The 25,925-nt window shown below is 42.5% G+C and overlaps 1 protein-coding gene across 5 annotated transcripts in view; it reads left to right on the top strand.

The window, feature by feature from the left end:
* Nucleotides 1-25,925, top strand: part of CSGALNACT1 (chondroitin sulfate N-acetylgalactosaminyltransferase 1) — a 343,648-nt gene that overhangs the window by 234,703 nt on the left and 83,020 nt on the right. For all 5 annotated transcript variants that reach the window (XM_045879960.3, XM_054508640.2, XM_045879958.3 and 2 more), the window contains one exon: nt 4,886-5,808. In XM_045879960.3, coding sequence (XP_045735916.1) covers nt 5,181-5,808 — 628 coding nt within the window. In that variant the 5' untranslated portion in view covers nt 4,886-5,180. The remainder of the gene's footprint in view (nt 1-4,885; nt 5,809-25,925) is intronic.

Raw genomic sequence — 25,925 nt, 5'->3', positions numbered from 1 at the left:
CTACTTCTTAGAATAGGTACTTCTGTCCTAATCATAGAATTTCTAACTTCCACGGTCCCCATTGGGGTAAAATGTTGGACTCTGAACCAGACTTAGGCTTGGCTTGGTTTTACCAAGAGCGTCCACTCAAAGATGAAATGATGCCCATAGCCACTTGTCTGTCTTATCTTAACAACTGTTGTTGATTTCTACCATTTATTTTAAGCTTTTGTCATTTTAAAATGTATTTATTTATACGTCTCAACACCCCTGTCTTCCACATACATTTGGTAAGCGTTAACACTTTATATCTGTTTTAATGGTGTTTGCCTATAGGGGACTTATATTATAGTCATTTGAGCGTGCTGATAAACATGCTGACACTGGAACTTGTGCTTGGTTCATTTTCTCCTGTAATTTCTTACAGGAGTACATTCAACATAGTGGGTGCTTAATAACTATTTGTTTTAAGTGTGATAACAGTATCCTAGATGGAGTAGACTGTGATTCTGACCCACTGTTAGGTCACTGCTCGGTCATTTGGAGATCTGGGTGATGTTCTGGATGCCTCCCGGTCCCAGCAGGACGTCAGAGCTGTCAGACAACTTGCACCTAGAGTCTGAGAAACCCATCCATTGCTGGACCCCTTGGCAGAGGCCCACTGTGTCTTTCAGATTCTCTACCTTACGTGTTCAGAAAGTGCTGTAGATTCCTTAAACAACCCCCTATCTAGAGACCCTAGGGAAAACGTTCTTAGGGTTATCCTGGCCCATGGATGATGGAACACCAGTCTGCACTGAGAATGCTTTTCCATTCTGAGAGTTTGGAGGATAACCTTGCTTTACGTGGGCTCAGACCTGGGTGGATGCTAGAAAGCATTGCTCTTCAACATTGTCTTGCCTTTATAGTAGACTATGAAGAAGCCTTTACCCTGTGGCTTTTGTTGCCCAGAGATTGCAAGAATGGCAGCAGAACCATTGTGCTTGGATAGTCCCTCCATTCTAATCAATAAACCCAGTGTTTGGGACAAGATGTGTCACAGAGCCATCCTTGGGAGTTGGCCAAGGACAGGAAAGTATTGAGGAAAGCAATTAGTAAGGATGGACATTTAGAAATGTAAGTGGCAAGAGGGGCGCCTGATTGGCTCAGTTGGTAGGGCATGTGACTCTTGATGTTGGGTGTGAGTTCGGCCCCATGTTGGGTGTAGAGATTACTTAAGAGAATAAAAATCTTAAAAAAAATTTTAAAAATTAAAATTGTAAGTGGCAAGAAATCTGATGAATACAAGGATTTTCTATAATTAAAAAAATAGGAATATGCATCTCTCTTCTCCCAAAGGTTCTAAAATTGGTTATTGACAGGGCTTCAGCTTGCTCTCCACTCCTTCCCTGTTCCCAACCACCCCCAAAGACTGAACTAGTCTAAAATCTGGGTGCCTTTTCTAAGTTTTTAAAATAGTAGCACTGTGCTGCTGTGATCACATAAAGCTGTATTTTCACTGTCACCTCTAGCTTGTAGTAGTCTTTGGTAATTACATGGTGCTTTCCATCTGTAAGTCTGTAAACACATGGTAAATGTTAACTCTTACTTCTCCCAGCACTTCTGTAGGTATAGGGAGAGATTGCACGGTGTCTTTTAGCCCTGCGTTTGGTCTGGTTTCCCTATAGGTTTCGCTCGATGTTTGGTCTCGTTACATCTCATTGAGGTGTTCTTTCCTGACTGGTCAAGTAACATGTGCTCTTTTTTTTAAAAATTTAATTTTATTATGTTATGTTAATCACCATACATTACATCATTAGTTTTTGATGTAGTGTTCCATGATTCATTGTTTGCGTATAACACCCAGTGTTCCATGCAGTACGTGCCCTCCTTAATACCTATCACCAGGCTAACCCATCCCCCCACCCCCCTCCCCTCTAGAACCCTCAGTTTGTTTCTCAGAGTCCATCGTCTCTCATGGTTCATCTTGCCCTACGATTTCCTTCCCCCTTCATTTTTCCCTTCCTACTATCTTCTTCTTTTTTTTTTTTTTAAACATATAATGTATTATTTGTTTCAGAGGTACAGATCTGTGATTCAACAGTCTTACACAATTCACAGCGCTCGCCATAGCACATACCCTCCCCAATGTCCATCCCCCAGCCACCCCATCCCTCCCACCCTCACCACTCCAGCAACCCTGTTTGTTTCCTGAGATTAAGAACTCCTCATATCAGTGAGATCATATGATACATGTCTTTCTCTGATTGACTTATTTCGCTTAGCATAATACCCTCTAGTTCCATCCACGTCATTGCAAATGGCAAGATTCTGGGGTTTTTTTGATGTCCACATAACATTCCATTGTATATATATACCACATCTTCTTTATCCATTCATCTGTCGATGGACATCTTGGCTCTTTCCATAGTTTGGCTATTGTGGACATGTGCTCTTAAGAATGATGTTCTATGCTGCCAAATGAAAACCCTAAAGTCTCCATAGAAGCAAGAAGCCAAAAGATAGGCTGCCTGACTTTAGGAAGCACATACTCCTAGCCTCCACAGTTTAGCCAGTTGTTACTGTTTTGATTACAGATTAGATTGCTAGAATAGTTAGAAAACATTCTGTCTGTTAAAGAATGTAGAACTTTGTTTCTGATGCATATTATCTGCTCCTGACTTTTAAAGGAGAAATCCATCACTGCTTCTTTGGCTGTAATTTTTATGGCTTTTTCTTATTTCTTGTAAAGAGTCATTTTTTCCTAAGATCTGTTTTTTTTTTCTCCTTTTACATCCCAAAGAATGGAATATCAAGTAACTTTGAAATTTATACTAGTGAATTGCAAAAGCCGGGCTAGATGTTGAAGAGACTTACGGAACAGAACAAAATCATTACTGTACAGTTCTAAATTTCTTTAGCCATCCATAGCTTTAATATATTGCTTCGTTAAACAATGTGATTTCAATTTATTATGCAAATATAACAGTTATTCCAAATATAACAATTAGATTGCACTCTTTGTTTCTGTGGCACAATAAATAATGTTGAATGTTCCATTTTTGTTTTTTGATTTGCTTATTTTGCCTTTAATGACAACCCATTTAAAGTAAAAGTCTTTAAAATAGTAGAATAACGTGATAACATGTTTTCACTGGTAATTTAATACTTGGATATAATGAGTTCATCTGAGAGATTTCATTAAAAACAGCAAGGTGCCTGAATACCAAAGCTGAGATGTTTTTAATCACAGAATTATAGTAATTATACAAATCCCAAGATTTTCATCAGACAGAAAAGGCTTCCAGAGCTAAACATGCACTTTAAACTTAGCGCTAATAACTGTGTATTGTTCTACATTATAGCAGAGAGACTCCTTGGGCCAAGGGGAATATTGGAATTGAATTTTTAAGGACAATTGAGAAATAAACGATTTTGGTAATATAATGGTATCTGTAAGAGGCACATCACCAGGGTAATAGAAGAGGATCTCTCTCGGTGTGCATTAGACATAGCAGGTGCATATCAGATAAAGTCAGTGAGCCCATTATTGTTGATTATATTTTCAGCATAGAGAGAATGCTAGAAGGAGCACCTCTTTCTTCTCCTAGAGGTCCTGAAGTTGCTAATTGACAGGAGTCCTCTTCCAGTCAGTAAGTGGGGCAGACCACCAGTAAATGAGATGACCATTGACCCAGAATCTGGATTTTCTTGGTTGGATGAAGACTCTGTAAAGAGTAATTTAGTTATTGTGGGAATTATTTAAAATGTCAAATTTTTATAAAATGGTCAGGACATGGTATCCTCAGGGAGCTTGCTTTTAAGAGAAGTTATATAAAAAAAGATGCAGCTAGGAAGATTTTATAAAAAAATCTCCCTAAGCAAGAAATTTTATTTGCTCTATTTTTCATTTATTGTTATTTCTTTCTGTTTTCTGGCTCAGAAGGGTAGGGGGATACAAGGAAAGGGGATTGAGGGGGAAGGGAGAAGACTGAAGGAGTGTTCTCTGAGGAGTCCGTAATGGCAGGAGGAAGGAGGGGAGCGTGGGGCAAATGAAGGAGGCAGGTTAGGTTGGCTTCTCTGGTGTTACAAGGGGTTTGGAGTTGAGGTGCCGAGCACGGATTTGAATGAAAGGCTCTGTGATCTGTCCGGGTATTCCTGATGATCAGTCAGGACACAGAACTCCTTCTAGAGGCTGGAGCAGAGACGTGCCTGGGATCTGAGTTCTGACAAGACAAGTATTTCTGGTCTCTGTCCTCCCAACCCCATCCCTTTCTGTGGTAAACTCATCTTCCCCGGTCTGCAAGCAGAGTTAGAGAGTTAGCTGCAGCAACTGTCTCCGGACTCTGTCTTATTATGTTATCATCCACATTTACTATTTACATATTTGAAGCTCCAGGGGCTTCCCCCCCTCCTCATCAGATTTGAAGACCAGTCTGAGTCAGCTCTCAGCCCTGCCCTGAGTGAGTGCACACAGGTGAGTGCAGGTAGGCCTCACCTTCCGCATCCACCACTGCTGGGCAGGCCCTGGCTGGAGAAGTCCCTGCCCACAGCTTCAGCTTCATTAAAGTTTTGTTTTTTCCCTTCTAACCATCTATACCATCTAACCATAATACGTGCCCTTGTGGAAATTTATAAGATAGAGCAAAGTGTAGAGAAGCGGGGAAATCGCCATTAATGCTTTCGGAGGAAATTCACATTTTGCCGTATTTCCTTTGAATCTTTTTCCTGCATCCTTTGTATTTTCTGCGCACGGCTCTGCACATGCGTATTGGTGTTCTGATTTAGAAACATGTAACGGTATTTAATCCCGTCATAAGCATTTTCTGTAAACCTCATGGGACGCCTATGGAATATTGGTTGCCACGGTGAACGTAAGAGTATTATCGTCTTGATTAAGTGGTATTGCCGTTTGGTCTCTTCCCAGGTCCCTGCTTGTGGTCTGCTGCACATCTGGAGGCTATGATAAGAATGATCGTGAACGCTTGGAGGTTTCACCGAACTGGTTGCTCCTGCCTAGATCATCCTTTCCGAGTAGGAAAACTGCTCCACGTGGTGGTCGACTTCAAGGGACCAGAGCCATTGTAGAAAGAAATGGATGAAAGCAGCCTGGGGGGCCCCAGACACGTGCTCCCTGCGGTCTAGTCCAGGGAAGCCCTTCCGGGGGCCCTGGCCTTCTGGAATGTGGCCGGTGTGGACGCATGGCTGACTGCTGAGTGAGGATGCTCCGCCGGGGGCTGCTTGCGTGGGTCTCCCGGGTGGTGGTTTTGCTCGTGTTCCTCTGCTGCGCCGTCTCCGTCCTCTACATGTTGGCCTGCACTCCGCAAGGTGACGAGGAGCAGCTGGGGCTGCCCAGGGCCAGTGGCCCCACGGGGAAGGAGGGCTTCCAGGCGGCGCTGCAGGAGTGGGAGGAGCAGCACCGCCACTACATCGGCAGCCTCAAGAGGCAGATCGCGCAGCTCAAGGAGGAGCTGCAGGAGAGGAGTGAGCGGCTCAAGGCCGTGCAGTATCACCCCAGCGACGCCGCGGGCCTGGGGCTGGAGCAGGGGCCCCCCGAGAAAACCCAGGCCGACCTGCTGGCCTTCCTGCGCTCCCAGGTAGACAAGGCGGAGGTGCACGCCGGCGTCAAGCTGGCCACGGAGTACGCCGCCGTGCCTTTTGATAGTTTCACGCTGCAGAAGGTGTACCAGCTGGAGACCGGCCTGACTCGCCACCCCGAAGAGAAACCCGTGAGGAAGGACAAGCGGGATGAGTTGGTAGAAGCTGTCGAGTCGGCCTTGGAGACCCTGAACAGCCCTGTGGAGGGCAGCCCAAATCAGCGCCCGTACTCGGCGTCGGATTTCATAGAAGGTTGGCAAGTTCGTGAATTGGGGTAGAAGGCAGAAGGAAGGGCACCTGGGTCCAGGCACCCAGGCAGGTCACAGTTGCAACAGGCTGGCAGCTGGCTTTGGGCATGGCTGGTAGAAAGTGTCATGTGAGCGACAGCAAGGGTATATAGCATGGATTTTTATTTCTCAGAAATACCCTTTCTACTTACTTTCTCATGAAAATCACACTTACTGAGGGGACAGGGTTCATTGCTCCTTGGCAGAGGAAGGCAGAAGTTCTTGCTTTCATTAAAAAAAGAAATAAAACAAAACATAAACAAAAAACATTGAAACGCAAATCGAGGATGATAGGCAGTTTTTTTTAAAAAATATTTTATTTATTTATTTGACAGAGAGATAGAGAGAGAGAGTACAGGTAGGCAGAGAGGCCGCAGAGGGAGAGGGAGAAGCAGGCTCTCCGCTGAGCAGGAAGCCCGATGTGGGCCTTGACCCCAGGACCCTGGGATCATGACCCGAGCCGAAGGCAGACCCCCAACTGACTGAGCCTCCCAGGTGCCCCGATAGGCAGTTTTAATGGATCTCTTCCTTGGGCCCTTCTCCTAGAGATCGGGCCTTGTTACCAGGCCCATGAACAGGAGAGTGATTGCAAACATGTGGTCTACAGCACTTACCATTTGCTGGACACTCTTTGAGGAACTTTCTACTTAGTGATTCACTTTTTCTCCTTAACGACCCTATTAGGAGGATGAGGAAACCGAGGTTTAGGTTAATTAAGTAAATCACCTAAGATTGCTCAGTCAGCAAGTGACAGAGCCAGGATTTGAACCTGGGAAGTCTGATTCCAGAGTCCTCATCCTTAACCACTAGGTTATATTGTACAGACCACCAGAGCGCATGAACACTAGTGAGATGAACGGCTCAGCTTTTTTCATGGGCACGGAGCAGCCTACTATTAGTCTGTGTTTGTGTCTAATTTTAGAAGAAAGCGGCCTTGTCTCGTTTCTTGGAAGATTCATTAGTATCTTCTTACTGGCTTTTCCCTTGTTACTGGGGCAAAAATCAACTAATAAGTTGGGAGAGGAATTAACTTTCAAGGTCAGCCAGCTCTTCTGCCTGTTTCTGGAGAGAATCTACTTCAACTTCCCAGACGTGTGGCTGCCTCCTCGTCACCCTACTCCCAACTTCGGTTATATAACCGCCCTCTCATCAGCCTACAGGCAAGACGGACTCTCTTTAGTCATATCGAAAAGCCTGTTGCTGCTATTTATGCCTCTTCTCTTTGGACACTTCCCCATCTTATGATTTTTTTCCACTTTATATGTGAACCATATATCTGTGCAATTTTGGTAGAGAATTATTTTTCATATACCTCGAGCCAGGTAAAGAAATCTTTTACAGGATCAAGCTTTTGGTTGTCAGGATTTGTTGTTGTTGTTGTTGTTCCTCATTTATATGAGGTATTAAAGATGCCTAGCACATTGGGCAGCTAGTAAGTATAAGCACATGGTTAGTAAGAGTTTGAAATATCATGATGTTGTGGCATCACATTTTATCGTGCTTTGGAGTTTATGAAACCTTTCCGCATATAGTACCTTACTAGCTGACGCCCCCCCCCCCCCCCCCCCGGGAAAGCCATTAAACATCCTTAAAAAACGAATCCTGGTTACCACCCGCCCTGAATATGCTACAGGAACTGCCCCCACACAAAGCAGGTTCAAAAGACCTTGATTACAAATCAATGCCTGCAATTTGGAATGTTTGCCCTTGTGATTTTTCATCTGCATTCGTATTTGAAACCTCTGTCTACTTTTCTGCGTACAGTATCTTAATACGCAAGGCCTGTTCTCACTCAGCAGTGACACGGGCCTTTGGTGCCTGAGTTTCTTTGCTCTGAGATATGGCTGACTTTCTGTCAGAGCCGCTGTTCTCTTAGCTACCCAGTGTTGCTTCCGTGTGTGGCACACAGCCTCTGTTGGAAGGCAGATCCGTCCACACATGTCTTCCAGATTCGATGAAAGTCTAGTCAGCTGTTTACCTAGGATGACAACAGATTTGCTGAACCCAGAACGAGTATGGGGATTCTTTGTGTTTCAAGAAATAATAATAAAAGCACATGGAATCCTTCCAGATGGCAATAGTTATGCAAAGCTTAAAGCTGACTGTGAGGCAGGTGGCATGATGACATGAGCACGGGGAGCTGTGTGACTTTGACCAAGACCCTTAAGCCCCATTGAGACTCGGTTTCCTCATCTGTCCTTACAGACTTGACTTAATGTCCCCCCAGTCCCTACCCACCCCAGCCCTCTGCAAAACGCAAAGCACGGCTTCAACTTCTTTTCTTCTTAACTTTGCCAAGCGACCGTCCCTGAAGAGTACTCTGCCACCCACTCTGCTGGGTGACCAGGACATGCCACCAGCCCTTTGGGATCTTCCTCTATAAAAGGAGGAATTCAGGTAGATTATCAGGTGTGGACTGACTGTGGCCACTTCCTAGGGCGGTGTGAAGCTTGCAGAGGGAGAACACCACATTGACGACGATCTGTTATCTATATATATATATATATTTTTTAAAGATTTTATTTATTTATTTGACAGAGAGAGACACACAGCGAGAGAGGGAACACAAGCGGGGGGAGTGGGAGAGGGAGAAGCAGGCTCCCTGCAGAGCAGGGAGCCCGATGCGGGACTCGATCCCAGGACCCTGAGACCATGACCTGAGCAGAAGGCAGACGCTTAACGACTGAGCCACCCAGGCGCCCCTGTTATCTATATTGATGTAATTATTTTCTGTCTCTGAAACAGAGGGAACGGCATGTGGCTCCCTCTTCCCTTTCCTCCATGTTTTGTTGGCATCGATTTTTGCGTTGGCTTCTTACATAAGAGCATGATTTTTTTTTTTAACAACTATCTGGGAAAAGAAGTTAAAGTAGAAAAATGTGATCAAATCCTGTGCCTTAGGATGCCTAAATGTTTATCTCCTCAAGTGAACAGAAAATCTTTATGTTTGTGGTTTAGCTATTCCTTCAGTATTTAACTTTGAGTGGCATAACTTCTGGCTTTGGTTTCCTATTTTTCAGTAGACTCTTGGACATAAATTTGACATGGTTTCATAAAACAATTTAGCCTTCCAAACCATTCCCCTTTTACAATCCAAGCATCTGAGAATATGAATCTGCACGAGGCGTTTGTGTCTACTCTCTCCATGGGGTTGCGCCTCTGCTGCCCTCCTCCAGCTTCTGCAGCTTAGTGGTGGCCCGAGTGGGTCAGATACTAACAGTGGGTTTGGGGGCGGCGGGGAGCCAAACCATGATCCATGAGAAATTGAAGGCTTTGAGGGCACCCTGAGATGCATTTAAAGCCAGGGGCATGGAAATCATTATAAAACCTTAGTAGCTTTTCTACCATAAATACTGACCTTCTGTGCTCAATGACCAAAACCCCGTGCTTTCTGGGAAAGAAAGCTAAGGCAAGGAGTGAAGATAGAGTTTTTGATTTCCATTGTTTGTGTCTCACTGTGACCTCTAAGGGTACACCGTGTGACCCCTTTGCTAAAGCTGTTTTGGACAAGTCAAATCCATTTCCAGGTCCTGGGTACATTGGGAGCAAGGGGCTTGGGGCGGTGAGGACAGGCAGCGGGCTCTTTGCTCAGCACGCATTTCGGTGATAGGCTTCTTTGTCAGCAACTTTGTGACTGGGGGTAGAAAAGGGAAGGCAGGCGTTTGGATGCAATTCTGGCCATTTCTGGGGATCATGATGCAGAAATAGGGGAGAGCTGTGGTGGGCGTGGGAGGGGGATTCTGCACAGTGGGTGGGTCTAACCTGTTTTGGGGTGTGGGGAGAGGTGTTGGCAGGTGGGAAAGCATCAGGACTTCAGGTCCTGAGTTGGGCCTTGGTTCTTAGCCAGCATCTTCAGGGCAGTGAGGGTGTTCGAGCTCAGGACAGCCTTTCTGACCGTCTCTCACCTACTGTGAGCTGGAGCGACCTTGTTGGCTCACTTCTAAGTTCTGAGTAGGCCGACGGGATATTGGGGTCCCTGTCCCTTCTATCCCACTTCCTACCTCAGATCTCCGCCTTTGTTGGCTGATGCCTTAATGTCCTTTAAGGAGGGAGAAATGCTTTTTATTCTGAAATCAGAGATAAAAGGCTTAAGTGCACATAAATGGTTTGAGGCTACACTTTGAAGAGGGAATTCTCCCTGTGGTGATGGTAGGAGAGAAGGTGGCCCAGCTTAGGATTCGGCAAGTGGGCAGGACTCCAGCCCTCCACCAGGACAAGTGGAAGAGTCCCATGCTAGAGTAAATGCTCTGCAGTCGTAGAAGAGTTTGAAATTCTTAATAATTTTGAAACGGGACCTTATGTTTTCATTTTGCACGGAGCCCTACAAACTAGGTAGCAACCCACCTGCAAGGCTGAGAGGACAGGAGAGAAAGGTGAAGAAAGGGGGGCAGAATGAGGGGGTGAGCTGTGCAATCTGGCGCTTTTGCCGAGGGTCGGCTCTGTTGACCTTCGGTGTGCTGAGATAAATGGAACCTGTGTTTGACATATATCCTATGTGTACAGGGTATTTTGTCACAAAACTGCAGAAGCTGGTAAATCTCACTTTCTGGTGTATTTTCCTTGTGCTTGTGCAAAGCAATTTTGTTCCCAGGGGATTTTTTTTTTTAAAAAGTGAGGTTGTCACTGATCTCCTGCCTTGTTTCCTGTTAAGAACAGGCTACAAGAGCACTTGTGACAGTGGGGCATGTCCAGGATGGATGAACTTGGCTTTAGCGGGAGCAGGTAGCAAAGGTTCAATGGAGAGAGGGTCTGAACTGGGGCCTCATACCAAGTGGAAGGATGTGTGAGTGGGGGGGAGGGGGAGACCCAGGCAAGGAGCCCCTTCATGGGAATGTATGGCCAGGGCTGTTGCTCAGACTTCGGTCTGCTCAGCTCCTTTCTGGAAGGAAGTGGTGTTTACAGAAAGGATCTGCAGTTTTTTAACCAGACCCTTAATTTATCCCCTCTTAGAGTCGTGAGTGAGGTCTTGCACCAATGCATAATCAACGTGCATGGCTAGGACACCTGTTTTTTTGTGCAGGATGTCCTCAGCTGTTTTGGGGGCTGGGAAAGGAGGCTAAAGCTAGGTTCAGGCTTGAAGGACCTGATTATGTACATGGGGAAGCATAAGTCTGAGTGACTGAGGTTCAGTGAGGGGTACTCTTCGTGCCTGGGGCTTCAGAATTGGTGGCTGGGTGTAAGCCAGATGGTCAGGGAGGATCCAGAGGAGGCTGGATCTGAACTGGTCTCTAAAGCTGAGAAGGGGTTACCGGAGACGGAATGAGGCAGCAAGGGGAGGGGTACCAGAAAGCCAACTGACTCCAGCATAGGATTGGGGTATAGGCTTAGCGTGGAGAGCAGCCTGGTCATCATGCAGGATCTGAGAGTCACTAGAAGTGGACTTCACACGGGCCCTGAGGGCTGGGCATAGCAGTTTAGCTCAACAGGAATCATCTGGATCTGGAGTTAGAAGGTCCATCCTTCCCAGGAGGCAGTGAGCTCAGCTCTTGGGCCCCAGATAGCCCTCCTCCTCCTTTTGCTTGAGGTGGTTCCCAAGTGCTCAAACAATTCAGCATCTTGGAGGTCCCTGTGGTCAGAGATGGGGACTGCCATGGTTTGTCCCAGCTGTTCTTACGTCTGTGCACTGGGCACTATTTCTGACAGTTCCCACACTCTGGTTTATTTAATCACCTCTTTAACCAGACAGGTAGACATGCTCATTATCTCTGTCTTACATCAAGGTCACTCGTCTGGTAGGTGTTAGGACCAGGCAGGAATCTAGTGCTTTCAATCTTGGCTCCCCACGTGCTGCATCTCACCTCTGATGGTCTCTGACCCAATACACAAGCTCCTCTGGCCCCAGAATGAGGTGGGGAAATCTTTTAAAAACATGTCCAAGGTGTGCAGACACCCTTGGGGGAGGTCCTACACTAGTGAGTTGTATAAGATTGGGAAGAAGTTTTAATAGGAGGAGAAGGAAATACATGAGCTCCTGGGGGAGACAAGCAGACGGAGACATAGGAAGAGGCTGCCAAAGACAAATCCTTCACCTAACAGGGCAGAACTGACAGCGTCTAGGAGCCTTTAGCACAAAGAGCTTTATTTAAACTGCTCAGACATGCGTTTCTTCTCAGAATCATTACAACTTTATGGAAAGAGGTTTGAAAGAGGAGTGAATATTGAATTCAAAACAGCTAGTTGAAAGCTGTTGAGGAGCTGTTTGGCATGCTTGTCCATTCTTTAAAAGACCGGGTTTACTTTTTTTTTTTTTAAGATTTATTTATTTGAGAGAGGGAGAGTGAGTGAGCAGGGGCAAGGTGCAGAGGGAGAGGGAGAGAGAATCTCCAGCAGACTCCCTGCAGAGCAGGGAGCCTGATGTAGGGCTTGATCCTCGGTCCCCAAGATCATGACCTGAGCTGAAATCAAGAGTCAGACACTTAATTGACTGAGCCACCCAGTGCCCCTTACCTTTTTATTATTGTCTCCAAAACATATTGCCTTACCTAGGTAATCCTGGAGGACTCTGTGATCTAATCCCAGCTTATTTTTTCAACTTCATTTCCTCCTGCTTCCTCCTGCTTCCTCCTGCTTCCTCCTGCCCTTCCCATCCTGCCACTGCATCCCTGTCCTCTTGTGCCTGCCCTCACACTCCTTCCCTGTGCATGTTCCTTCGCCGGGAAGACCCTGGCTCCCAACCTCTCCGCCAAGGGTCCTATATTCTGTACGATGTTCTTCTCTGAAACCTGTTCCCAGTCTTCCACCTGAAGCTCCTGCTCGTTCCGCCCAATGTGGCAGACTGGATGGTGCTTTCTCCATCCGGTTTTATAGCTCTTCCTTTAGACTCAGCCTGTCTCTACTGACAACATCTAGCAACAGCTGCAGCCTACAGAGCGACTGCCAGCGGCAGGAGCCTTAAAGTCTGACTCCCCCGAGGTCCGCGGCGTGCACGAGAGGGAGCCTGGCTTCCTGACTCTCCTCGCCCCTTGTGTGCAGTCTGCTCCCGGACCATGCCCCACCCAGCTTTCAGCTCCCGATGAGTTGTAGACACTGCACAATTAGTATGTATCAAAGAAATTGCTTAAACCTTTTGGAATAAAAGTGTATTGAAAATCCTAAGTATGCAGGGCACCTGGATGGCTCACTGGGTTAAGTGTCTGCCTTCTGCTCAGGGTGTGATCCCAGGGTCCTGGGATCGAGTCTTACAAGGGCTCCTTGCTCTGCGGGGAGTCTGCTTCTCCCTCTGCCCCTCCTCTCACTCGTTCTCTCAAAAAGATAAATAAATAAATAAATAAATAAATAAATAAATAAATAAATAAATAAAATCTTTAAAAAAATGAAATCCTAGATATGCTCAATACTCACCTTACAAATCTGCTCTGCTCTTAAATTTCCATTATAAATTAGGTGTTTGGATTAGAGGATATTTTTGATAGAACTAATACTGTAAATACTACTTGGGTTCCTTGGACACACCACAGATCTGATTTAAACTGCAAATTCAAACAAACTGGTGCTTGCCAGAGGGGAGGTTGGGGGGGAGGCGGGGAAACGGGTAAAGGGAAGTGGAAGGTGCAGGCTTCCAGTTATGGAATGAATAAGTCATGAGGATGAAAGGTACAGCATAGGGAATATAGTCAATGGTATTTTAATAGCATTGTATGGTGACAGATGGTAGCTACACTTATGAGCATAGCATAATGTATAGACTTGTCAAATCACTGTGTTGTACACCTGAAACTAACATAACATTTTGGGTCTATTATACTTCAAAAAAAAAAAAAAGGGGGACGTTACCCTCCCCAAATTTTTTAAATAAATAAGTAAAAGCAAAACAAAAACTGAATAAACAAATTCCAAACTCAAGAACACAAATGCTAGAGATGAGAGATAAGTGTGGAGAATACTTTAGAAAGTTATTTTCATTTTCTGTTCTAGGCATTACTAGTACATTCTCAATGTAGTACCTAACAGTAAAGCCATTTTCAAAACCTTTTTATTTTGAAATATTTTAGAATTACTGAAGAGTTGCAAAAGTAGCACAGAGTTCCTGTATATACCCTTTTCCCAGCTTCCCCTGATGTCAACATTTTATATGACCATGGTACAATTATCAAAATGAGGTAGATAACATTGGTAGAGAACTATTAGCTAAATTATTCCCAGGTTTTGTTTTGTTTTGTTTTTGTATTTCTCCTACTTGGTGTTCTCTGAGTTTCATAGACCTGTGGTTTGGTGTCTGTCATTCATTTTGGGATATTCTGAGCCAGTATTTCTGCAACTATTTCTTCGCTCCATTCCTTCTCTGTTCTTCTGGAATTCCAATTATGTGTATGTCACACTGCTTGACATTGCCTCACAGCTCTTGGATGTTCTGTTTCTTAGTTTTCACTTCTTTACTCTTTGTGTTTCAGTTTGGGTAACTTTTAGTGATCCACCTCCAGTTAACTGATTCTTCCCTTAGCAGAGAGAGGGTTACTCATGAGCCCACCATCCAGGGCATTCTTTATCTCTATTACTGTATTTTTAAATTTCTACATTTCCATTTGATTCTTACAGCTTCCATCTCCCTGCTGGAATTACCTGATTGCCCAAGTTGTCCACTTTTTCTGCTAGAGCCTTCAACATATTGATCATAGCTATTTTAAATTCCTTGTCAGATGCTTCCAGCATCTATGTCCTATCTGGGTCTGGTTCTGATGATTGCTTTGTGTCTTGGATTTTTTCCTGCCTCATAATTTCTGTTGGAAGCCAGATATCTTGTGTAGCTAGCAGAGACTGAGGTGGTGTTTATCCCTGGAGATGGCCCACTTCTCCTTCTCCTAGGTCTTTAGTGTGTGCGTATGTGTGTGGAGGGGGTTCATCTAGTCAGCAGTGGGGCTGGGTTTGAGGCTTGTTGTTGCTATGGTTACCCTCAGAGCACCACAGCCTTCAAATTCCTCTTGTGATACCTTGTGTTTAGAGTGGAGGTTGTTTTGCCTGAGCATCCTCTGCTCAGCCCTACAATTTAGGTCTTCCCTACTCACCTCAGAGAAGGTCTTCTGGTACTTCTCTCCTGTCCCTCCCAGCTGTTCTGTTACTTGTTATTCAGACTTGTTGGCTTCGGCCTGCAGGAAGGTGACAAAGTCCCTGGTGTTCTGACTAAATCTCAGTCTTACACAGGCACTGTGTCACTAGGTCTCGGGGTGATCTCCTGATCCACCTCCAGGAATAAGGCTTTTTTACTTCTCCCTTCCCATAGTTGCAGTGAGTTTCACCAGTTCCTTGAGGGTGAGAATGTTCTTTGCCTAAGCTTTGTGTTTCAAGAAGAGGAGGCAGGAGAGACTGAGACAGGAGGAATTTCTTGCCCCCTCCTACATGGCAGCTGTCCTCTCCTCTGGTCTGCACCCTATAGCTATTTTCTTTCTTTCTCTTTTTCTTTTTAAAAATTGGAAGTATAATTGACATACACTATCCTATTAGTTTCAGGTGCACGTATATATATTTTTAAATTTTATTTTATTATGTTATGTTAATCACCATACATTACATCATTAGTTTTTGATGTAGTAATCCATGATTCATTGTTTGCATATAACACCCAGTGCTCCATGCAGTACGTGCCCTCTTTAATACCCATCACCAGGCTAACCCATCCTCCCCACCCCCCTCCCCTCTAAAACCCTCTGTTTCTCAGAGTCCATAATCTCTCATGGTTCGTCTCCCCCTACGATTCTCCCCCCCTTCATTTTTCCCTTCCTACTATCTTCTTCTTCTTCTTTTTTTTTTTTTTTAACATATAATGTGTTATTTGTTTCAGGGGTACAGGTCTGTGATTCAAAGTCTTGCACAATTCACAGTGTTCACCATAGCACATACCCTCCCCAATGTCCATCACCCAGCAACCCCATCCCTCCCACCCCCGACCACTCCAGCAACCCTTAGTTTGTTTCCTGAGATTAAGAATTCCTCATATCAGTGAGATCATATGATACTTGTCTTTCTCTGATTGACTTACTTCACTTAGCATAATACCCTCTAGTTCCATCCACGTCACTGCAAATGGCAAGATTTCATTTTTTAATGGCTGCATAATATTCCATTGTATATATATACCACATCTTCTTTATCCATTCATCTGTTTGTTTTTTTTTTTTAAGATTTTATTTATTTGACAGAGAGAGACACAGCGAGAGAGGGAACACAAGCAGGGGGAGTGGGAGAGAGAGAAGCAGGCTTCCTGCAGAGCAGGGAGCCCGATGCAGGGCTCGATCCCAGGACCCTGGGATCATGACCCGAGCTGAAGGCAGACGCTTAACGACTGAGCCACCCAGGCGCCCCTCCATTCATCTGTTGATGGACATCTTGGCTCTTTCCATAGTTTGACTGTTGTGGACATTGCTGCTATAAACATTGGGGTGGACATACCCATTCGGATCACTACCTTTGTATCTTTGGAGTAAATACCCAGTAGTGCAATTGCTGGGTTGTAGGGTAGCTCTATTTTCAACTTTTTGAGGAACCCCATACTGTTTTCCAGAGTGGCTGCACCAGCTTGCATTCCCACCAACAATATAGGAAGGTTCCCCTTTCTCCTCATCCTCGCCAATATCTGTCATTTCCTGACTTGTTAATTTTAGCCATTCTGACTGGTGTGAGGTGGTATCTCATTGAAGTTTTGATTTGGATTTCTCAGATGCACATATATTACAAAATGATCCCCATCTGTCACCATACAAGTTGTTACAATATTATTGACTATATTTCCTATGCTGTGTGCTACATCCCTGCGATTTATTTATTTTATAACTGGAAGTTTATACTTCTTAATCCCCTTCATCTATTTTGCCCCCCTCTCCACTCTCGGAGCCAACAGTTTGTTTCCTGTGTCAATGAATATTTCTGTTTTGTTTGTTTATTGGTTTTGTTTTTTAGACTTCACATATAAGTGAAATTACATGGCATTTATCTCTCTCTGTCTGACATTTCACTTAGCATAATACCCTCTGGGTCTATCCGTATTGTCAAAAACAGCAAGATTTCATTCTTTCTATATATCTATCTATTTATATGCTACATTCTCTTTATCCATTCATCTGTTGATACACACTTCGGTTGCTTCTATATCTTGGCTACTGTAAATAATGCTGCTGTGAACATGGGAGTGTATATACCTCTTTGATTGGTGGTTTCATTTTCTTCAGAAGGAGAATTGCTGGAATGTATGGCAGTTTGGTTTTTAATTTTTTGAGGAGTCTCCATACTGTTTTCCATAGTGGCTACACTCATTTATGTTCCTACCAGCAGAGTATAAGGGTTCCCTTTTCCCCTCATCCTCGCCAACACTTATTTATTGTTTTTTTGATAATTGCCAGTCTGACAGATGTGAGGCAATATCTCGTTGTGGTTTTGATTTGCATTTCCCTGATGATGAGTGCTACTGAAAATCTTTTCACGTGCCTGTTCGCCATCTGTATGTCTTTTTTATTTTATTTTATTTTGTTTTATTTATTATTATTATGTCTTCTTTGGAAAAATATCTATCAGGTTTTCTGCCTATTGTTTAATCAGAATTTTTGTTCATTGATATTAAGTTGTATGAGTTATTTATATATTTTGCATATTACTTCTTATTGGATGTGTGATTTGCAAATATCCTCTCCCATTCAGTAGGTTGCCTTTCATTTTGTTGATGGTTTCCTGCACTGTGCAAAACCTTTTTAGTTTGATATCATCACATTTGTTTATTTTAGCTTTTGTTGTCCTTATCTGAGAAGACTGGTCGAAAAAAATATTGCTTAAGACTAATGTCAAAGAATTTACTGCCTATGTTTTCTTTCAGGAGTTTCATGGTTTCAGGTTTTACATTCAAGTCTTTAATCTGTTTTGAATTTATTTTTGTACAGGGTGTAAGATAATGGTCCAGGTTTATTCTTTTGCATGTAGATATCCAGTTTTCCCAACACCATTTATTGAAGAGACTGTCTTTTCCACATTGTATATTCTTGCCTCCTTTGTCATAGAGTAATTGACCATATAAGTGTGGGTGTATTTCTGGGTTCTCTATTCTGTTCCATTGATATATGTGTCTGTTTTTGTGCTAGTACCATACTGTTTTGATTACTATAGGTTTGTAGTATAGTTTGTAATCAGGAAATGTGATACTTCCAGCTTTGTTCTTCTTTCTCAGGATTGCTTTGGCTATTTGGGGTCTTTCATGGTTCCATACAGATTTTAGGATTATTTGTTCTGGTTCTATGAAAAATGCCATTGGTATTTTGATGGAGATTGCATTGAATCAATGGATTTCTTTGGGTAGTATGGACATTTTAACAACATTAAATCTTCCAATCTATGAATATGGGATATATTTCTATTTATTTGTGTCATCTTTAATTTCTTTCAATCTAATTTTCAGAGTACAGGTTTTTTACCTCCTGGGTTAAATTTATTCCTAAGTATTTTATTCTTTCTGATGCCATTGTAAATGGGATTGTTTTCTTAATTTCTCTTTCTGAAAGCTCCTTATTAATGTCTAGAAATGCAACTGATTTATGTATGTTAATTTTGTAATCTGTGATTTTGCTGAATTCATTTATTAGTTCTAATAGTTTTTTGGTGGAGTGTTTAGAGTTTTCTATATGAAGAATCTTGTCACCTGCAAATAGTGACAATTTTACTTCTTCCTTTCCAATTTGGATGCCTTTAATCTTTCTTTCTTTCTTTTTCTTTTTTCTCTTTATTTGTTTTTCTTGCCTAATTGCTGTGGCTGTGACTTCCAATGTGATGTTGAAAAGAAGTGGTAAGAGTGGTTTTCTTTGTCTTGTTCCTAGTCTTAGAGGAAAAGCTTTACATTTTTTACCATTGAGTATGAAGTTACCTGTGGGTTTGTCATATATGGTCTTTATTAAGTTGAGGTATGTTCCTTTTATACACATTTAATTGAGAGTTATTTTTCATAAGTGGATTTGAATTTTGTCAGTTTTTTTTTTTTTTGCAGCTGTTGCAATGATCATATGATTTTTATCCTTCATTTTCTTAGTGTGGTGTATCATGTTGATTGATTTGCAGATATTAAATCTTCCCTGGACTAAATCCCACTTGACCATGGTGTATGATCCTTTTAAGGTATTATTGAATTTGCTAATATTTCGTTGAATATTTTTGCATCTATGTTCATTGGGATATTGGCTTGTAATTTTCTTCTTTTTTTAATGATGTTCTTGTCTGGTTTTGGAATCAGAGTATTGCTGGCCTCACAAAATGAGTTTGGAAACATTCCTTCCTCTTCAGTTTTTTGGAATAATTTGAGAAGCATAGGTTCTAATTCTTCTTTATATGTTTGGTAGAATCCATTTGTGAAGCCATCTGGTCCTGGACTTCTGGTGAGTTTTTATATGACTGATTCAGTTTCATTACTTGTAATTGGTCTATTCAGATTTTCTATTTCTTTGTGATTTAGTCTTGGAAGTTGTGTGTTTCTAGGAATTTATCCATTTTTTCCCTAGGTTTTTCAATTTGTTGGCATGTTTCAATTTGTTGGTAGTAGTCTCTCAGGATCTTTTGTATTTCTGTGGTGTCAATTGTAACCTTCTCTTTCATTTCTGACTTTATTTATTTGGGCCCTCTATCTTTTTATCTTTATGAGTCTGGCTAGATGTTTATTAATTTTATCATTACAAATAACCAGCTTTTAGTTTCATTGATTTTTCTATTGCTTTTTAGTCTCTATTTCACTTATTTCCACTCTGATATTTATTATATCCTTCCTTCTACTGACTTTGGGCTTTGTTTATGCTTCATATGAACACTTTAAGACTTTGATTTTTCTTTGAGTACTTAATGAAGTTCCTGGAGAAAGAGTCTGCAAGAGAGTACAGAGTTCTCTACTTTTTTGAACCCTAGGGGCTTTCTTTTTTTGCCAGCCTGCTCTTAGCCTCCATCATTCTTTTAATTACTTCTTACCAGTGTCCAGTTGCATATATCCCAATAAATGAATGCTCAGGTCTCTTCTCTACCTGTAGGCTCCTGTCTCTTCTTAGATTTTAGGCCAGCTCTTTGTTCTGTGAACTTTGCACTCCACTAAGTCAAGAGTCTTGCATTTGAAATCAGTCAGCTCTTTTTTCATTTTTTTTTAAAGATTTTTTTTTTATTTATTCATTTTATGAGAGAGACAGAGAGAGAACAAGCAGGGGGAGAGGCAGAGGGAGAGGGAGAAGCAGACTCCCTGCTGAGCAAGGAGCCCGATGCGGGACTCGATCCCAGGACCCTGGGATCATGACCTGAGCCGAAGGCAGACGCTTAACCATCTGAGCCACCCAGGCGCCCCCTCTTTTTTCATTTTAAGTGATGTTTCTTCAAGCTCATTATATCCTGGAGTGGAAACAGAAGTGTGAAACCATTTCTTAAAATAATAATTTAAAACCTATTGATTATTTTGTCTACTTCTGTTTCTCTACTAATCAATAATCTCTTCTCAAATCTAGTTTCAACCGTCATACACAATCCAACAGTTTAAAAGAACTTAATTATATTGATTTTACTGAGTGAGGATGCTGTGGTAACATCCCAAATCTGGAAGTCCATTATTAGAAGATTTACTTTGAATGAAAACCTCAAATTCCATGGTCTCTTTTCTGTGACCAACAATCAAAGGAATGGCATTGTTAATTAAAACCCCATCTTGTACTATAACTCTATTCTTTATTTGAATTTTAATGTTTAAGCGTTGAACACTTGGATTTTTTTCTCAAGTGTTGTATTATCATACGAAGTAAAATTATTCTTATTGTGACAATTTGTAATTTACAAATACACTTCCCCAAATTGGTGGTGTTGAACCATCCCTGTCTTCTTCATTGCCAGAATTTGGGGTTGTTATTTTCCATCTATGTTTTCCTTTCCCTTTCTAGGATCCCTATTATCCTCATGCCAGTGCTGATATCAGTCCTATGTCAACCGGATTGGGGGAGTTAAAAGAGTAGTAGAGGGAAAGGAAAAGGTAGTATCTTGTTTCCACCTCAAATATCCACCTTTTTTTCTGCATTTCCCCTCCCCCTTGGAGGCCCGGAGACACCAGCTGCCCCATCTCCTTATCTCCACCCCACACAAACCCTCAGTTAGGAACTAAGCCAAGACTTTAAAACCGCAGGAGGCTATTCATTACCTCTGAATCCTGTCATGATCCTTCCTCTGGGGGCTTAATCCCAGGCAATCAGCTCTGCTTCCTTCCTTCCCTGCACCTGTCCTCCTGATCTGGAGCTGGTGCCCTAACCCACCATCACCAGTGACTTAGAGTTCCCTCATCTCCAGTCCCTCATCTGTCCTATTCAAAATGTTGTTCCAACTTTTGAAGTTATATTCACAGTTACGTGCTTGGGTTGATTTATATAGCATGATAAATGCTATACCATGGGCACATAATGGGTTACAGAGGTTTTTGTGGGGTGGTGTGAGGACTTCACCTCAACAGATCATATTGTTTCTGTGCCTTCTGAGTGACTTACAAATACACTTTGAACATAGCCTATTTATAAATAGAGGACTATCCCATGTATTTCCTTTGCATTGTGAATGTTGCTGCCAGTGACAGCCAGTGTTTTTCCTGCACTGCAAGTCAGAATCTATCAGATTTAGCCAGGAAAAGGCAGCATATGGTGGCAGTGATGAGACTATTTTGACTGTAAGCAAGAGACAGGGTCTGTCAAGTGTCTTTCCTTTCTCCATCTGTTTCCATTGAGGTTGCTGATCAGAAGTCAATATCCACAGAGAGATATGGGCTCGTTCTTCTTCAGTGTCAAAGGTCTGCTAAGCCTTCTGCCCAGATGACTTTACTCTCATTATAGGACCTGTAGGAGCTGAGGTGGGAGAGAAATAAACACCAAGAAGAATGGCTCCATTGTGGAAATGCTTGCCTAAATCCTACCTGACTCTCCTTCTGCCCTCAGCCTCCTGTTTTTACTGAGGACACAGGTGACCTTTCCAACCTTGGAGGGTTCCATTTGGTTTATCAATGGTATGGAAAATGCAATTCTGAGAGATGACTTCATCTGAAGGTTTTTGTAAGGAAGATACTGATGGTAGAGCACCGAGCCAAGAAGAAATTAAATTGCAAGAGGAGGCAATTGGATTAAGCACTACTTAAAACTTCATAGCTTGTTAAATGTAGGAACAGATGGGTAATGGGAGACAGTGGATTTATGCTTTGAGATTTTTAAAGACTTGGCTATTCAGTGGTCTTTCATTCATTGGTTATGCCCTACGCACTAGACATTGTTAGTGCTGTGGATAGACAGAGTTACACACAGAGTCCCTGGACCCTCAAAAGCCCCAGGGCCCAGTGCGAGGGATACTCATGTACACAGATGACGTCAGCAGAGTCACATCTTAAACAAGTGATACAGGGGAGAGGAAATTAGCATGGTCAGAAGGCATCAAAGGGAAGGCTACCCTTAAACAGGGTTTTGAAAGATGAGTAAGAATCGGCTCAGACCAAGGGTGTGTATGGGCTGTAGGGAAGAAAGAATTTTAGGCAGCAGGAGTAATGTGGGCAAAACATGGAAGCAGATAAAGATTGGTGGATTCAGGGAATCAGATAATGCTGGAGAGTTAAGCAGAAGCATGATAGGTCTGGGTGGTAGGAGAAGTCGTGGTGAGAAGACAACACTGAAGAATTAGGCAGGGCCACAATTATCAAGACTTTTCTACACTGAGGGTTTATAGTTTACCCCACAGGGCATATGGCACTATTGGCTTTTAAATTGTGTGTACATTTATTTTTTGGCTGGGTCATGATAGCATGATGGAGGATATATTTGAGTGGGTTAAGAGTAGATGCAAGTCTGGAAAATAGTTTGGTAGTTCCTTAAAATGTTAAACATAGAGTTATTATAAACCCAACAATTCTACTCCTAGTTATAGACCCAAGAGAAATGAGAACTTACATTCACACAAAAAGTTGTCCATAAATGTTCATAGTAGCCAAATGGTAGAAACAACCCAAATGTCCATCAGTGAATAGATTGATAAAATAGGACTATCCATACGACAGAAAAGTATTCTCCATAGAATGAAATGAAGTCCTGATACATGCTACAACATGGATGTCACTTGAAAGCATGTTAAGTGAAAGAATGCAGATGCAAAAGATGACATATTGTATAATCCTATTTATATGAAATGTCCAGAGCAGGTAAATCTATAGAGACAGAAAGTAGAGTGTTGGTTGCCGAGGACTCTGGGTGGGTGGGGATGAGGAGTGCCTTCCAGGAGGTACAGGGTTTCTTTTTTAGGGAGATGAAATGCTCTAAAATTAGATTGTGGTGGTGGATGCACAACTCTGTGAATATAGTAAAAAAGTTGACTTGGATACTTTAAATGGTGCATTGTTTGGCATGTGAATCATATTTCAATAAAGCCACTTATAAGTAAATAAAAATAAATATAACACTTTCTGTGTCCTCAAAAAAAAAAAAAAAGTGAAGGCTGATTGACTAATGAGAATGCTCTAAAATTAGCTGAGGGGATGAGGGTTCCTGGACTGAGGCTGCTGCAGGGGGATAGGAGGGTGGGAGGAATGCTCAGTACTCCCAGGAGAAGGCAATTCTTGAGGCTTAACCATAGAATCCTAGGCTTTTCTATAGACATTTCTCAAGAGTGTTTGATGAATAAGCTACTATGATCGTATTTATTTTTACCATGGCTTTTTCAAAAAAAGATTTAAGGCAACTATAGTATTTATTGATGTCCTATCTCTTTCTTATATGTAAGTGCTAAATTATATCCTTCTTATATAAGACACAAATATGGGCAGGCACTGGGCAGGGGAGGTGGGGCGGAGGCTGATGGAAGGAAGACCCAAATCTCAGTTTTACTATAAGATTCATTCCAGAGGCAGAAATATGAAAAACCTCTGTCAACTGATTGTCTTACAAATGAATTTCCAATTTGTCAGTAGTCTTCCAAACATGTTACCGTTGGTTTGAGGCTGAGCATTGAAGCGTACTAAGTGAAAGCATGTACAACATCGCTGGGTGGGTGCCTGTCAGCAGGGAGGGGGGCCCAGGAGCTGGATTGGCAGGATGGAACGGCCAGACCAAAACACAGCTGGGCTTCCAGCTGATGTTGAAGTGGAAGATGCCATTATCATGAAAGCCTTTAGGGCAAAACCAAGTCAGACAGGGGCCTCAGGCCGACACAGGCAAGGCTTAGCCCTAGTTGGCGGGCCAGCCCAAGCAGGGTACATGGCACAGCATTCAAGAGCCTAGACACAGATAGAAATTTGGGGTTCCACTGCACACCAAGAAACAGGCCAGAGATGCAGGCTGAGTCAGGAGATGAGGAGCAGTGTGCTGGAACCTGAGGAGGCCAGTGAGTTTACCACCCTGGGATGATTATTTATTCAACAAACATTTATTGAATGTCTACCACATGTCAGACATAGCCCAAGGGTATGTTGGTTGATCTCAGGATGAGGGCTGTGTGCTTCTCTGAAAAGGAGCCTTCATTGTTCTCATGTAGATAATATTCTGTTACTTAAATCTTATATATTGCTAGACATTTTCTAAAGGATTCTCACTATTTACCAATGTTCCTCTAAGACTAGAGTTTAAACACGTTATTCATTTTCAAGTTCATGGCCGAGCCTCCTTGAATTATGAATATGTTTATGGTCAATAAGTAAATAGAATTTATTAATAGTACGGAGTGTTCTTTGGCCTTCCTTCCATGCTTAATGAAATCATTTATCTCTGTAACCTCTACCCACAAACTAAATTGCACTGGAATTCATGAAAAATAGTACTATATGACCTCATACAAAGTGTATGGATATAAAAGTATGTCTCAGTACCCTTCAATTATGTACCAAATTTATGCAGAATCAGTCTTGCCCTTTGCAGATTATTGGACAATAGAGAGACACACATGAAATGCTAAGAGTGAAGTCTAAAAAGACCTTACTTTATTTTGTTAAAGATACACATGAACATGACACAGGTTCTTGCTTAAACTTAAGTCCAGACAAACATCATGAAAGAAAAATGGGCAAAAAATATGAACAGACCACAAAGGAAGAGATACAAGTGTCTGTTATACCCATGAAAAAGCGAGATATAGATAAAAATGAAAACAAAAGTAGCATGTCAAATTGCCATAATTTTAAAAATGACAGTATGTGGCAGTGGTGAGGGTGGGGTAAAATGAACATTTACGTTTACAGAAATGAAGCCAAATGTCTGACAACAGGAGGTGAGTAACATCATGCAGTTTCTATATAGTGGAATATCACGCAGCAACTAAAACCATTTATTCAGTAAAATGGGGCAAAGCCTATGCCATGAGAAAAACTGTAATTTTAAATGCAAAAATAATTTCAAAGTTACATCTATCTATATATCTATGTAAAGAAAAATGATTGAGGGGCATCTGGGTGGCTCACTTGGTTAAGCGGTTGCCTTTGGCTCAGGTCATGATCTCTGGGTCCCGGGATTGAGTCCCGCATCAGGCTCCTTGCTCAGCGGGGAGCCTGCTTCTCCCTCTGCCTCTGCCGCTCCCCCTGCTCATGTTCTCTCTCTCTTTTTTTCTCTCTCTCAAAAAAATAAAATCTTTTCAAAATGATTGAGAGGATAAAAATCCTATATCAAAGCATTTATGGTTTTGTGCCTAAGTGGTACGATGATAGGTGATGCTGTGTTTTCCAGACATTCTGCTTTGAAAAACTGTTAGTCTTACACCTTGAAAAAAGATACCAGTGCTTGAATCATGTTGATATCACTAGGAAAGAAAATAGTATTTGACCTCCTAAAAGGGACAAAATCTGGTGGTTGAAACAGTCACAGAATTCAGGGTGGTGGTATTAGTGTACTTCCTTCCTGCTTCCTTCGTCCAACTGGAGAGTGAAAAAGAGAAAAGAAAAACTGTAGGTCACTTTCTCAATCTTGGCCAATCTATACCCTAAACACCAAGCCTGGAGGAAGCAGCCGCCTCGCAGGGGTGAGAGTGTTTTTTAGGAAAGGTGATTATCAGCTTCTTGGAGGACATTTGAACACAGCTTCTTTGTGCCCTAAGTTCCATTCCTGCCTTCTTCACGATCGATCCCAGGTATCCACGCTGGAGGGAGGAGCTCAG

Source organism: Mirounga angustirostris, unplaced genomic scaffold (assembly GCF_029215605.1).
Source record: "Mirounga angustirostris isolate CCGP_5_RB_7025 unplaced genomic scaffold, mMirAng1.0.hap1 SCAF_2, whole genome shotgun sequence".
NCBI lineage: Eukaryota > Metazoa > Chordata > Mammalia > Carnivora > Phocidae > Mirounga > Mirounga angustirostris.
This window is presented reverse-complemented; position numbering and strand designations above follow the sequence as displayed.